The sequence below is a fragment of the Lolium perenne genome, chromosome 6, assembly GCF_019359855.2.
Source record: "Lolium perenne isolate Kyuss_39 chromosome 6, Kyuss_2.0, whole genome shotgun sequence".
Taxonomy (NCBI): Eukaryota; Viridiplantae; Streptophyta; class Magnoliopsida; order Poales; family Poaceae; genus Lolium; species Lolium perenne.
Genome location: NC_067249.2, coordinates 93,556,916 through 93,572,866, shown reverse-complemented (window position 1 = coordinate 93,572,866; position 15,951 = coordinate 93,556,916). Strand labels below are relative to the sequence as shown.

At 47.9% G+C, this 15,951-nt stretch overlaps 1 protein-coding gene across 2 annotated transcripts in view; it reads right to left on the bottom strand.

Annotated features, from left to right (window-relative positions):
• LOC127344925 (uncharacterized) overlaps positions 1–15,951 on the bottom strand; it is a 28,168-nt gene that overhangs the window by 1,266 nt on the left and 10,951 nt on the right. Inside the window, exons 1-5 of one of the 2 annotated variants that reach the window (XM_051371300.2) lie at positions 2,358–2,640; positions 1,216–1,326; positions 1,030–1,128; positions 825–935; positions 425–725 (exon numbers count right to left, since the gene is read on the bottom strand). In XM_051371300.2, coding sequence (XP_051227260.1) covers positions 425–725; positions 825–935; positions 1,030–1,128; positions 1,216–1,326; positions 2,358–2,501 — 766 coding nt within the window. In that variant the 5' untranslated portion in view covers positions 2,502–2,640. Of the gene's footprint in view, positions 1–424; positions 726–824; positions 936–1,029; positions 1,129–1,215; positions 1,327–2,357; positions 2,641–15,951 lie in introns of those variants that run through there. The other variant, XM_051371301.2, reaches the window with a different exon arrangement.

Sequence of the window (15,951 nt, the reverse complement as noted above, 5' to 3'; positions counted from 1 at the left end):
GGCATCAACTAGCAGCATGCACATACTCAATTAAGGCCCGCGTCGATTAAAAGCGTCCGGAGGGAGTAGTTAGTAACTTAGTATTGATGGCGTTGGCACCTATGTCAAAAAGTAAAAAACACTTGCATGATGCATATAGCCGTGTGTATTGTATTTGTAAAATGTATCATGGCACTACAGTAATGGTTACATTTCTGAGGCCCATAGGGTTTAAAAGCATGTTTATCCAAGCTTTAGGATAAGTCCTTTGAGCTCACATTTAAAGTAGATGCCCTACAAGAAGTTCACTAACGCATAGCTATTCTAAATCAAATGTACCTAACCAACCCAATACATCAAACGTAACATTATAACAAAGAATACCATGATGCCTGGTAAAAAAAAAACATAATGATAAATTATGCTTAAAACTGAAGATCATTACCTGTTCCAGGATTGCCAAGAAATGCCATATGAGGTGCTCTTCTGGTAGCGATCCCTAAGCCCATAGCTCGTCGCTTCTCATCAAAAAGCATTCCTCTTGCCCATCGACGTAATTGCATTTTGAGCTCTTGCAATCCCACGATTTGTGATATTGCTTCTTCAAACTCCACCATTGCCTGTCGTTCATGGCATGCTGTGAGGGCTTTTCGTTTCCTTTGTTCTTCCATGTGGCGAGTGAGGAGCTGCAGCAGCTTCTCATTGCCAGCTCCTCCTGGGATATGATTTAAGGGGATTTTGCCTTCCTGGTGGCAACATATAATAGAACCATGTTTACTACGGAGGATCTAATTTACTTGTACTGAAATCAATTGGACGATTATTATGAATCAAGTGTAATGTACATCATCTTTAGCATAGCAATCCACATCGTAGCTTAGCAACACACTGACGGTGCTGCAATCTCCAGTTTGAAGTGCATGCCAGACAGCTAAATGCAATGGTGACATGCCATTCTGCAACAATACGAGTTAAACATATTAAATGTGTGAATGTACTCAAATAAGGTGGCCTAGAAGAGAAAACAGAAACTGAATGGATAGATCTTACATTTGCTTTGGCTCCTGTTTGTACACCACGTTCAAGTAGCAACTTTGCTGATTCACAAGAACTATTTTTGACTGCCATATGCAGGGGTGTCTCTCCGTACTGAAGAACAATGAAATCGGTAATTTATATGTTAATCTCAAAACGTAAGACAAGTGGACAGAGGAGCAAATATGATACTTCAATTACCATGTTCTTTGCCTCCAACTCAACTGTATCTGCACCTTTCCAGTTAAGCAGGAATGTGACTATATCAGTATTATTGTATCCAGCTGCGACATGAAGTGGCGTTTGGCACATCTGCATAGTATGTCAGGAAAATGTAAGCGAGATACACAGTTTGCGGACAACATTACCCATGGCATATACAAATAAGTTATAGCCACAGTTGTTTGGTAACTAGTCAAATTCCATGCAATTCAGCTCTGTAATTCACATTATCTGCAGTAAATATGTTTGTAAAAGCTGCATATTTGGTCAGTGGAAGACATGGCATTTGTAAAATGAACATTTATAAATTTTACTATATGCTGCCAGTTCTCTTTTTTGAGATGCAAATGGAAAAAGACTGCAATGACGTTCCGGCGAATTTGCACATGGCAACATCCTTTTGACCAGCAAGAAGATCAGTAAGGAAATACATATGACATGAATTAGACAGACATGTCAAAGACAATTGGTCGAATTGGGAGGTCAGTTACAGCAATGGCGTAGTAAAATATATGATAAGATCCCTTGCTAATTTGTTGTGCGAATTAAGCCAGGCGCGTGCATATATCAAGGCTCTTGTAACAGGGTACAGGACAGGATATCCAAATGCAGTCACTTCACCAAAGCAATGCCATAATGTACAGAGGAAAGCGACCCGTCTTAGATGGCCACGATCCATTTAGAAAGGGATCGAAGCAAAATTCAGAAACTATCATTATTTGGCTTTCTTGGTTCCGGAAAGGAATTTGTATCCATACTCCGAAATGCAAGAAAGGGACAGCATAGGAGCACATGAACTACACCAAGAGGAGCAAACAAGTAAAGAAGGTGGCGATGCAAGTTAACTGTACCAAAATGCAAAAAAAAAGTACTAATACCAGAAACTCGAATTGTTACAAACAGCTAACGCAGGACGATATCCAAGAGCGAGATTGATAGAACACGCCCCAGCCACACAATCGGATCAGAATCACACCGACGGAGGCCACTTTTTTCTGACGAATCTTGTTCGCGCACTCCACACTGCATGTGCCAAGAACGAGCAAAGATCCTGCGCGCATTCTGAAGCTAAAGAAAGAGAGGCGGGACGAGAGGATGGGGGGAGCGCAAGAAGCACGGACCACAGGGTTCTTGTCGTTGAGGAGGGCGGGGTTCTCCCGCAGCTTCCGCTGGACGCCCGCGAGGTCGCCGGCGCGCACGAGGCCGTGGATGGTCTCGGGCTTGGCCGGCCTCGGCCGCCCGTTCTGGCTGCCCGGCACCGGCATCTGCTGCTGCTGCTGCCGCCTTGCCTCCCCTTCCCCGTGGCCCCGCCGTGTGTGGCTGTGTGTGGTGTGAGGAGGAGCCGTCGAGGAGGGAGCGAGCGAGGGGAGGCGGGCGGGCCGACGGGGACCAATCCTCCTTTGTTGCTTGCCCTCTTAAAAATTCTTCCTTCTCCTTGTTTTATTTATTTTGGTTTTGTTTTAGTCGTCACCTGCTTTATTCTTGGCATGTATCCCGGAACATTTGTTTTGTTAGTTGAAGAGAAAAATCTCCTTTTCCTTGCATTTTCACCGCACGTCGAGTTTACTGAAATTTGCATCTAAAAGAAAGCATATTGAAATTCGGCAAAAAAGAAGAAGGTAATAGTTGAATTTATTTGACTCCCTAATTGTATCATTATTACCATGCACTTATGGCACCTACCCCGTTCTTCGCGAACAAGAATGTAAATATAAGGTTTGAGTGGATTCTTTGGCAATTCCAAGGACAAATGGGATCTTGTGTTTATTAGATAAAATCATTTGCTCGCCATAGGTATTTGCATGATTATGTATCATCACAATAATAAATAGACACGCTTTTAGGGCCTCTTTGATTTACAAGATTTCAACAACATAGGAATAGGAAAACGCAAGAAGAATACTACTATGATATGATTACATACGAAAAGAATGTGGATTTTGAACATGTTGTAATTTTGTGAAAATTGGCGGTTGATTCACAAAAAAAGGCTGAATCAGGATTAAAATATGTGCAAAAGTAAGATTATATCATTACCAAGGATTTCTGGCCTTTATGGGCTCTACCTCCTTCTTTGCGCATAGGAATGTAAGATTTGAGTGAATTGCAAAATTCCTTGTTTTTTCTTTGGAACCGAACCAAAAGAGAAATTCTTCTATTTCTCCTATGTTTCATTCATGTCGTCAAATGAATAAATAGTGTCTCGTCACTGCCAGAGTCGAACTAGGTAAAGTTTAACCTAGTTTTATACAAAAATAATATCACCAGATACATCATAAGCTATATTTTCTTATGATATCCATAGGATTATGGTTATTGATATTTTTCTACAAATTTGGTGAAGTTTTGCTTACTCGACTTAAAAAATATAAGCCTTATATCTATTGAAATGGATGGAGTACTTGGCATAGATTGAAGAGAGAATGGAGAATGGACCACACAGGACAGGTGTTTTTTTTTTTTTTTTTTTTTTTTTGAGAAACACAGTACAAACGCAGACGCTCACATACACGCGCATACACTCACCCCTATGAACGCACACACGCACACCCTACCCCTATGAGCATCTCCGGAAGACTGAGCCGGCGGATTGGATCTTGAAATTGACGAAGTCACCACAGGCGCCTCGCTGTCGACGGGAACGTCGCCTCCCACTGAATGAATATTCCGCCTTTATGAGACATGGATGTCAAATCCGGGATTTGAGCTACTCCTGAGTGAAACCACCCTCCTAACCACCCAATCTCAGGTTGGTTCTCCAGGACAGGTGTTTTTGTTCTTGCAGTTGTACGAGTGTGCAGGATAGTATTACGAGTAGGAGTGTACATGGTTGTCACTTGGATTCGTGAGGACCAGTACAGAGCGTGGCATGGGAATGCCTTCATTGTTGTCGGCGGGCACGTGCGTGCGGCACCGCGTCGCACAGCTGTTCTTCGCGGCTGGCCGCGCTCCCTGCAACTTGCCCGCCCCCATTCCTCGCACTGGCAGTGAGCTCACCGAGTGGGCGCTCCTTGCTTTTGCTCGTAGTCGGGTACAGATTTACAAGAGGTCCTCTCGCATCTTTTACATAGATAAACCAGAATTTGAGGAAAAGGCCATCCAACTTTGCATAAAACATCCTGAGACAAAAACTATAAAAGCAATTAGGTCCTGGGTGCATCCACCACCAGTCGTCAGCGACCTCAAGACGTTATCGTCGAGATGCGATGCCAAGATGCTCGATAGCATGCTTCCGGCGATGCTGCTGATTCGCCGGTCGCTTCTCCTCCTCCGAGGATGAACCACTTGGCGGTGGAGAGACGACGAGCTCCGACGAACCGAGCACTGAGAAGCCTCCGTCTTGGAGGTTGAAGTTGGGCCGCTTGTGCGGCCAAAGATCGCGGCGCCGCTGAAAGACACCACGTGATTCGCTCGAGGGAGCTCTTGCACAGAGTCTCCATAGCACCCTTCAGGCAGATGTCGATGAATACGGCCAGGGAGAGCCTCGCCACCGCCTTTCTTCTTGCCACCATGGCAAGGAAGAAGAAGCTGCAGCCTAGCAACCACTAGCCACCGGCCGCATCGACAGAGATGACAGGGTCCTCTCCCTCGATCCAACATCAGTGCGCCATGCTTCAGCTCCTCCTCGCCACCAAGGCCGGCCAGGAGTGAAACAGAGGCGCACCTTGCAGCTCCGCGAAGATACCCCACCTCGCCTCCACGACCGGCCAGGGGAACTTCAACATCGCTGCCGAGGTAAAGAGAAGAATCTGCCGCCGCAGATTTATTGTAAAAGGTGACGCCGCTCCTTGCCACCTCTCCCTCCGACCACCGGAGTAGAGCGAGAGCTAGCAGGAGCCCTAGCCTGGTCGAGATCTGACGGCTCGGATCTAGACCGCCGCCTCCACTACGGGGCACACAGACCTTGTCGGGGGGATGGCCCCCGGTAGGCCAAGACTATGGCAAGTTAGCCATATTTGAGCTTGGATCTACCGGATTAATAATTAAACCGGATGCTTGAGGTTGAGTAACTACGAACCGGTATACCGAGAGAGGTATGCCTGAGTTTGGAAAGCATACGAGCTAGGCAAAGATGTCGGAACCCTAAGGTAAAGATACCGGGGAGCCGACATGGTTTCAACTGTAGCATGTCGGCAGTCCGGTCAAAGATTCCATAAGGACAAAAGGTACTTTATGAGTGAAGCACTTCAGCTTTAATCGAAGCTATGACGCCAAAGAAGTTGATGACGTAAAAGAAGCCGGAGGAGGTCATCAGCTCCTGATTAAAGAAGATACCGGTGTCATCTGAGGCCAAAGTAGCTTTATAAAGTAGCTTAGCTCATCAAAGATGCCATTAGGGTTTCTTCTCTTGTAAGCCACCCTCTCCCCTATATAAGGAGAGGGGGGACCCCTGCGCGGAGAGGATCGAGTTTTACTAGAACAGCAATAGGATAGAGGGGCACACCTTGTAGTCCGTACCATCTTCTACCTCTGGCCATTTTGGCTAAGTTTCAATACAGATCTTGAGTTCATCGCTCTTTCTCCCTTAATCTTCCCCTCACCCGGATCACCTTGCGTACATCCGGCTCCAACTTAAGCCTACCCATGGCATCTGTCTTGACACCACCACGACAGTTGGCGCCCACCGTCGATAAAGCTTATGGTTCACTCTTTGAGTCTTTTACCTCCTTTACTTGTTCATTTTAGATCGTGTATGTTTTTTCCGACTAAAACCGCAGAGCTGGATATTTCCGCCTAGGCGTGTATGAAAGTTGTGATTTCCAAAACCGTCTTTTAAGACGTAAGCTTAAGTTTTCTGATTAAGTTGTTATCTGTTGCGAACTCGTGGATTCCTAGTAGCGATTTCCGGCACCTATGCCTGGGGGCTTGTTTCCGCGGTTATGGACGGACTGCCATTGGGCTTCGTCGCTGCTGGCGAGCATTTCCGGCTAAGGTTTTCCGGCTCGCGGAAGGTCAAGCGAGTAAGCCGGAAAACAATGAAGTCAGCACTTGCTTTCCGACATAAAACGAAACATGCAAATAATTCAAAAGGATAGCAGGATAAGTTTTCCGCCCATGCATAATTGTTTCGTCCCTAGATACTTAAGAATTTAAAGTTATATTACAAACCCTCGCTGGGGCCAAAATGATGCATTGTTTCTCCCGCAGGAATAAAAGTTCTCACTCCCCCTTGGCCGGAGAAGTCTTGCCCTCTGAGTCTTTCTTCTCGGGGTCTTCGGCCGGAGAAGACACGTCTTCATCACTTTCTCCTTCTTCAGAAGCAGCAGCGCTGGTCTTGGGTTCCTCTTGGGGAGCGTCCTTGGAGCTGGTCCAGGTGTATTGGGTTCCGGATTCCGCAGGTCGCGCCTTCGCGGCGAGCTCTTTCTGAAGTTCCTCTTCCAAGGGCTCGTCGGCGGGAAGAACGACCTTGTCGTAGAATTCATCATGCCGGATCCTGCGCGCGATACGGGTGTCGTAGCCGCTCATCGCATCCAGGCGCGCTGACATCCGCATCCGGAGGAACGCCCGTGGTCACTTGATCAAGATCAAGACCCGGATTATGTGCTAGGCACATGGTCAAGGCCATTGCAGCTGCGCCTCGGGCTGATGATGCTTGCAGATCCGTCACCAGCTCCGGCAGAACATCCATTTTCCCAACAAGCTTGCGAACGTTGCATGTGCGACTCCTCTTGATGGATAAGTTATAGCATATCTTGCGGGAGGCGAAGATGAGATCTTTGCAATCATCGCCTGCGAGTTGAAGAAGGTCATCCCGGGGGAACAAATTCCGGCGCTGCTCCGGATAACCAAGTGGCTCTGTATAAAGATAATCAGGATATAAGCATGCAATTTGAGCACAAAGTAAAAAGTCGGAGCAAACATCTGGGCAAGGTTTCAGTACCCTACCCAAAATGTTCTCGTTCAGCAAGTCCCAGTGATGCTCCGCGGTCTCCATATATTTCCGGAGTCCATTGAGCTCTTTTTGCTGCCTCTTGATGGTCTCGCTGTCAGCATTTTTCTTCAGCAACATCTCGTCCTTTTCCCTGATGTGTTCGGAGTTTTTCTCCGCCAGCTGCTTCTCGGCCTGCTCCCTCTTTAGTTCCGCCTCCTTTAGTTTCGTTTCCAAATCTTGGTACGAGGAGCGCAGGTTCTCAAGTTCAGATGAGGCTGTAGCAAGGGAAGAGGATGCGCCTATAAATAACATAAGTTAGCAACAACGTTCTAAGTCGGCATATGGCTAATGACAAAGAAGGCGGAAACCAACCTTGGGCGTCCGCCAGCTGTTTGGTCAGCTCCGCATTCTCATCCTTCAGAGTCCGGATATTTTCCGCCTGGCTCAGAGTAACGCGGCGCTGCAGGGCAATGTTCTTGTGCAGCTCGTAGTGCAGTGCCTGCTGTTCCTGTAAAATTTAAACAGGGCAGGAGTAAAAATTCCGCCTGTAACAGTGGTTTCTTTCAAAGTATCATTGCCGGAACCTTTCCGCCATAATGCTTGGGGGCTACTGGTCCAATTTTAAAAAAAAAAACTTTCCTGGAAGTAATCTTTCTCTAAGCATCTAAGCGCTAACTATTATTTGAGTTTCCGCCTACATGCTTGGGGGCTACTGGGGAGTACCTTTTGCTTGCAGATGAGCTTGTCGAAGAACTGGCCGACATCCTTCTTAAAATCCTGGATCTCCGATGTCGCAGCATCAGGTTTCCCCCAGGCATTGTTCAGCATGGCGTTGAGCAGGTCTTGTTCAAGCTCCCACTTCTCCGCCTCAGTTAACTTGTTGAAAAACTTGGTAGCATATGCCTTGGGGGTGGAAGTGGTGTCAGCCGGATCTCCAAAGTTCTTCGGAAAAACGACGATGTCGCCAGCGCCGTCTCCAGCCTTCTCGGAAGAAGTGACTTCAACTTCTCCTTGGCCTTGTACTTCCGTGTCTTCTTGGGCAGGGCCTTTGGCCTTAGGATCGTCTCCGCCCACCTTCTCGCTGCTAACCGGAATTATTTCCGGTGGAGTGTTTGCGGCAGGAGGGGGAGATGGATCAGCCTGAGGGGGCGACGGTTGAGGAGTTGGGTGGGAGGCACTTGGTGGAACTGGGGTAGAGGGACCAACAGCCGGAGATTTCTTCATATATTTCGTGATGGGCTCCTGGCTGGTGGTCCGCGTGGCAGTGACATTCGGATTCCTGCAAACAAGTGAAAGGGTTCAGACAAGAGATAATTTCGCCAAGTTAAAGTTGCATCATGTTCGGAAACTTACGGGGCGCCGGGGATGATGGGCCGCGTGCGCTGGCCAGCTGTTGAGAGCATCCTTAGGCGCGCACGCTCCGCTTTCCTTGAGTCCAGCGGAGGTGGTTTTGACGTCTTGGGCTTCTTGGCGGAGGCCTCGCCGCTAGTTCCGGCTTCAGTGCCGGAAGCCTTGGCGCGGGGACGCTTTGTAGGTCGAGGGGCCGCCTTGTGGGGTGCTTGCTCCTCTTCCTCCTCGTCGTCGTCCGGAGCCTCCTCCGCCGCGTCGCCGCTAACGGGAACACGAAGAATGGTGCGAAAGCTTTCCTCCGCCAAAGTGTTGAGCTGGAAGAAATAAACAAGAATTAAAGATAACATCAAAAAACTTGCGAAGTTTGAATCAACGAAAAGAACAAAGCTTACCGGAGGACATTGGTCGTTCGTGTATATATCCTTGATCAGTTCCGGGACCTGTTGGCCCCTCGGAATCTTCACCAGCGTCTTGAACCTCCTCTTCAGAGAGTCGGCCGGAAGATCGTGGCGGGTAACTCGGAGAAGATCATCCGCCCCGGTATAAGCGCACATCAAGCGCGCGTTGTAGCGTAGAGGCTGGATTCTCCGGGAGAACCAGCTAAGTGTGAGCTGGGCTCCGGTCAGCCCGTCGTGGACTAACCAGGAGATTCTCCGCGCAGCCTTTTCCAAGATCGGGGTCTGGGCGAGCGAAGGGACGAAGCTCCAGCTTGCAAGCTCTTCCGGAGGTTCGTTGATAAACTGGGGCAGGCCTTTGTGAACATCCGGAACTGAGGCGTTTTTCTCATAGAACCATCCGGCGTTCCGATGCGGACGGATTCGTGCGAGTCATGGGGAGGATACATGCGACTAGGGCGGAGCATAAATGTCATGCTTCCGCAGTTCACCATTGCTTTGTCCTTGGTTTCTTTCTTCACCCGGAAAAAGAACTGCCATAACTTGACGTCTGGCCGGATCCCAAGGTGTCCTTCGCAGAGAGTCACGAAGTTGGACAGGAGAAGGTAAGAGTTTGGGCAGATGTTGTGGGGCTGGAGCCCATATGTGTTGAGGACGGAGAGGAAGAATTCCGAACAGGGAAGTGAAAGTCCGCGTTCCACCCAAGCTTTGGTCATGACAATTTCTCCGGCTTCAGGCTTGGGGACGTCGGAGTCGCGCGTGAAACTCCAATGTGTGGAGATCATGCCCTCGTTCTGGAGCTCTCTAAGCTCCACATCGGTAGTTGCGCAAGGCCACCACTGGCCCCGTTCTCCTTCGCGGATCCGGGCTTTGGACGCCCTCTTGTTTTCCGCCTCCTGCACTTTTGCTGCCATCCGAGCTTGTCCCTCGAGTTCTTCTTGGAGCTCTTGAAGGGAAGGGATCCGGCCTGGAGCGGTGCTGGAAGATGCGGAAAAAGGTTGAGCTAGTCTAATGTCGGAAACATATGGTGGCAGGAATGATATGGGATCCGGGCATATGGGTTCCATTTGATTGGGATCAGGGCTACTCGGAGAGCTACCAGTACAATGCGACGTTTCGAGTGGCATGCTTCCGGCTGCGCCCATACAAAGTATTTGAGTACCCGGATCACTAAGTCTATCTTCTACACTAGGTTATCTTCTACAAGACCGGCGCACTTACCGCTAATGGCGCGGTGGCTCGACGGAGCTCCGGCGATGATGAGGTCGCCGAACTTGAAGGAAATCGTCCTGCGTGACCACGAATCGGCGGCGGAGCGAAATTCTCGTTCAACCGCGGGAATCTTGGCGCGAGCGGAGCCTTGGTTTGGCGGCGCGCGGAGTTCACCGTGGCAAAAGCTCGCCGGAGTCGAGATCTGGCGGGCGGCGCGTCGCGAGGAGGAAGACGAGGTGGTGAAAAGGGGTGAAAGAATGAGATTTTACCGAACCGCGGGGTATTTATAGACCTCACGCGGAGATTCGGGATCCAGATCCGATGGTGGAAACGGAACGGTCGCACCGTTGGATGGATGACACGTGTTTTAGGTCAAGCACGGTAAAATGACGTAAAGGTAACTTAACCACGCACTCCCGGAAATTCCGGCTAAAGATTTGCATCTGCGAAAATTTAGCGCGGGAGATGAGGAAGCTGTGCGCGGGAAGAGTGGACTTTCCGTTGTTGGCATGATCTGAAGATGGAGAATTTCCGGCGAAGTGAACCCGGAATCAAGTAAGAAGTTTTGAAGTTCTTCAAGATTCTCTTCGTTTCCGAGCTGAATGAAGTCGGAGGAATGATGAATCTCGGAGAACTTCGGGGGCTACTGTTGTGGGTATACTTTATGGGTATATCAACGGCGTGGCCTAGATCCGGCAAGCCCGGGTGGCCCATAGTTGGTGGTGAGGCATGTGGCCCATCGGGCGGCCCGATTCTTTGTAGATCGTGAAGGATGAAGTCCAGCCCAGGAACGAGGAGCCGGATCCTAACCGACCTACGAAGGAGGCCGGATCCGTGAAGGCCCATGAAGTATCCGGATCCAGCGTGACCTAGAAGGAAGGCGGATCCTTGACGTACACGGCAATGCTTTGTACCGTAGTTAGGCAACTTGTATTCCGGCTAGGACTCTCCGTGTAAACCCTAGATCCGAGCGTCTATATAAGCCGGATCCCGGGAGCCCTAGAGGCACAACCACAACTCATTGTAACAACGCGAAAGCGCCCAGATAATTCCAGACAAGCAGCAGTAGGCCCTGTCATCGTGCAGGTGTTCCGAAGCTGGGTAACTCGCGTACCACCGTCCCGAGAGCACTCCGCCCTATGGCCCCTACTTCTTCTCCCCCTCGTGAGGATCCCTCCTCCGGGGTACCGTCGATTAGTGTAACACCCCAAATTTCAATGAAAAAGAAAGTTAGAGAATTCCAGAAATACAAAATTTCAAACCAACAAAAACTTTTCTTTTGCATATAGTACCATGCATAGGACTTGTGCATTTGAGTGATATGCCATGATGATTGTTATTACTTGTATTTGTTATGCTCTAAAACCCTAGAGTGATCATGTGAAGATCACCAACCAAATAAATCAAAGTGGAAGAAATTCCCATAATTGAAAAACCCTAAAAACCCTCACATATGCCCTATGGCATTTTTATAAATTTTGACCCTAGACCTATTTTGTCTTCACCATTAGTGGAATAATGTTACTAAACACTTATCCCAACTTTTGGAAGCAAGGGTTCACAATTCAATTGATTTTCCAACACTTTTCCCACTCACATGTGATGATGACCAAATCTGCCAATTATAGTCTGGTCACCACTTTGAGCCCCTGCAATTCAATTTTCCCAAACCATTCTTTGCTAACTCCTTGCACCATTTCAAAGTCAACATCAAGGTGAACAACTTTGATGAAGACCACCCTGCCAAATTCATTTTTGATCACTAGCTATGCTCATCCAAAGTTGCAACTTTATAATAAGTTCAACAATCTTCACTTAGCCATTTTGGGCCATTTTTGAAATCCAATTTTTCCACCACCACCTCAACTCATCTCTGGTCAAATACAACTTATCTCAACACTCACATTTCACAAACATTCACCTTTTGAATTATTTCCATTTTTGATATTTTTGAATTTTCCAATTTTGAACCCTATTCACACACTATTGCAAATAGTGATCTACCTCACATTTTTCAAACCAAAGCTACACTACATGGTTCCCCTGCCCCCTCTAACCCTAAGGGAAGCATAGTGGAGCTAAGGAGGAGGAGCTAGATTGCATGGCATGGCCATGCCGGCCATGGCATCACCATGCCGAGCCTCCCCCTCTCTTCCTTGCTTGCCAACCTTGGCCCCCTCGCCACAGCACGCCACCACACTGCCTAGCCTCGCCTAGCACAGCCCTGGTCGAGGAGGAGCTCGACAACGCCGAGACCAGCTCGCGTCCATGGCGCCCTGGACGCCGCGCACGTCGCGCGTGTGCACGCCGCGGGCACACACTGGCCACGCGCCGCGCCGTCACCACAAGCACGCCCTGGACTCGCTGACCAGCCGTTGAGCATCGCCGCGTCGCCACGCAACCACCAGACATGCTCTCGACCACGACCCGTGCCCGCCGTCGCCGGAGAAGAGAACCCCGATCCGCCGCAGACGCGCCCGTCGCGGAAGCAACGCGACCAACCTAGCCACCGCCCGACCCCGTTGTCGCCGCCAATAGCATCGCCAGGAGCCGTAGAACACTGCCACCACCTCGCCTAGCTCGACCGCTCGCCGTAGACGCCGTGCCCTGGTCGACTTCTTCACGGCCAAGCCGCACCCTTGGCCATCTATAAATACCGCGTTCCCTGGACGAAGCTGAGCACACCACCACGTTCACCACCCTCCACTGCTTCTCCTCCACCCAACCACTCGCTCGATTCTTGCCGGAGTTGCTCCAATTTGAAGCCCGGAGCCCGCCAGTACCGCACCTCGCCGCCGTCGATTGGAGCCGATCCAGGAGACGCCGCCGGTGCCAGGAGCTTCGCCGTCGTCCACATCGACATCACGCACACTGCCAGCCACCGCGGGAGCCCTGGTTAGCTCTCCCACCCCCTACCCGAGCCGCCGGCGAACCTCTCTCTCGCCGGCGAGACGATGCACCTCAGCCGTTAGATCCCTCTCTAATCCTACGCTCCACGTCGCCCCGTACCGCTTCGGCGTTTAAACGCCGCTGACATGCGGGACCCCCTGTCAGGCAGCCCACGCGGGCACAGACGCGTGGTGGGCTGGCCTTGGGCCTGTTTAAACTATTTCAGCCCGTTAGCTTTTCCCGCCGGCCTGTTTAATTCAATTTCGTTTTAAACATTTTTCCAAACATTTTCAATACTGCCCAAACTTTGAAATTAAATAGTTTCCAATTGGCTAAACCAAATTTAGTGAATTTGACATTGTTGGAAAGCCACTGAAATTCTCTATCCAATGCCACTGGCCTCTTGGTCAAATTCTTTGTAGAATTAATGTGACAAAAATAACAAGCCAGGGACTTTTCCCTATTCAAATAATTCTTAAAAATCAACCAAAATAGATATTAAGTTAATTCCAACTCTAATAGCTCACTTTTGACTTACACTAATTGTTTATGCAATAAAATGGTGTGGTCACTTTGCATGATCATGCCATGGTTTAATGAATGGATATTTTGACTAGTTTAACTAGTTGATATTATCCAAAACTATTAAAGTTAAATTGTGTGAAGTCTTACACTTCATTTAAACTTGTCTCACATGAATTCATGGGATGTTTGGACCCCTGGTTCCAAACTCTCTTATATGAATTTCTTGAGATTTTAATCAAATTTAGTGTTATATAAATGGCATGAGGTGTTCCACCTCATTTAAATCATTCTACCAAATGATGATGATGATGAACATTTGATCTAGGTCAAGATGAGTTCATCCATGATTGTTGGAGAAATTAAATCTTAAGAAGATTTCAATGAGAGGAAATTATTTCTCAAGAACCCTATGGAAACTATCATTTACATAGAATACAAATCCTATTTTAATCCCACAACCCATGCACCCTAGTTTATTTATGTGTGTGCATAGAGTAGTTTGTGTGTTTATTTGTGATGTGTGGAATAGCCCTGGAATTAGTGAGTAATTATACTCGTATTCAAATTTAGACGGTAGCACCGGAGAGTACGCCGAAGAAGAAGGTTGCTACCAGGAGGAGGAAGAGGAACAGTTTGAGAACTACCAAGGCAAGCTAATTTACTATGCAAGCTTTTATTCTTGCCAAGTGCAAAGCCCCTTGGGGCAAGGCACCATGTCTTACCTTTTCTTATGTGAACCCATCCCAAGTTTTTACTTGTTTTCCAAATGATTTTCCTTTTATAGTTAACTTTGGTCAAAATACAAGTTGGATACTAGAGTAGTGAGTTAGTCCCTTCCCAGCAAAGCAAGGTAGCACCCCTCATGAATTAGAGCTAGTGCTAATGAACTAAACTACTCTAGATGGGAACAATGTGATTTGAAAGGATTTTGAAAACCTTGGAATGAAGATGCCTTCCATTGAATGAATGTTGAAGGTGAATATGACCAAGAGAAGATGGTGATTTTTGATAAAACATGATGTTGGTTTGAATGCGATACCTTTCCAATTCTCAAGTACCCCCACAATACCTGATTATGGGTAGGGCTTAACTGGAAGTTTACGCGTCTTAGTATGGGTTCCCTCTAAACAAGCGTCATCGGGGTTATGCCGAAAGCTGCCTCTACCACAAAAGAAACGATACGATATGATGCGAAATGAGGTGAATGTCCGGCCCAAGCCCTGTGCAGTTCCCAGGTTGACAGTTGGTCTTCACTGGGAGGCCAAGCTCATGGGGAGAGGTGCTCATACTAGGATTCGTAAGTGAAAGGTTATGGTTGATGATCCGCGTCTGTGTTACGATTATTCGGGAAATCCCGACGGATGAAATCAAATGTTGTGGCACAAGTGTGCAACCTCTGCAGAGTGTAAACCTATTCGAATAGCCGCGTCCACGGTTACGGACGGTTGGAAAGGCCATACGCTTTCCGATGTCATATCTTTGAAAATGATGTTGAAAGGTGATGGTGAAATGACTTGTGGTGGATTGAATTGAAATCACCACTTGAATGGTGGGAATGACACTAATGTTCCCACTTGGGTTAGTTAGCACTTGAGTAGGCTTTTCTCAAAGCTTTGTGAACTAAAACTAGCTTTATGCAAATAAACTAGAGCTTAGCAAACCCTACTAGAATGTCTAGCACTTACATTAGTATTAGTTTGCGAGTACTCAACGTACTCACGGCTTTGTCCCTGGCTATTCAAATGGCCAGAGTATGAAGATGAACAAGGAGATGACCAGCAGGATGCCTACGACAACTAAGCGCCTTCCGACGTCAAGCGTTGGCCTGTGGACTAGAGAGTCCTTGTATCTTACGCTTCCGCTATGTTGAACTATGAACTTGTGTTGTCCGTTGATCAATAGATCAACTATTCGTGTAATATGGATCATGTGATTCCAATTTGTAAGACTTATGGTTTGTAATGAATGATGACTGTGATACTTAACTATTATGCCTCGCAACAACAATATTCACAGGATTGCGATGTATGACATAATAGGCATTCGGACTTAAAAATCCGGGTGTTGACAAGTTGGTATCAGAGCCATTGTTTGACCTTAGAAGACCTTAGTTAGAATGGGCGTTCTGAAAAATTTAACTTTGAAATCAAATGAAAGGACTTATTTGTGAAAATTTACTACACTCTTGTCTTTGAGACTTTGCCAAAATTTGATCATGTTCTATCTTTTTTAAATCAACTTAAAACCTTGCCACACTTTGCACTCTCTAACTTACTCATCCAATTCTCTTTCAGATGGAGCCGAATGAACCCCTCAACACCAAGTTTTATCAGCTTGGAAACGGAGGAAGCTTGATCTTCGAGCATGACCTCGACTCCACTGTCGGATCACCTTGGCCGCCCACACCCCGAGTTTCACGGGATTCAGGTGGACGACCAGCCGGGAGAGGAACTGCAGTGGATTATCACTGCC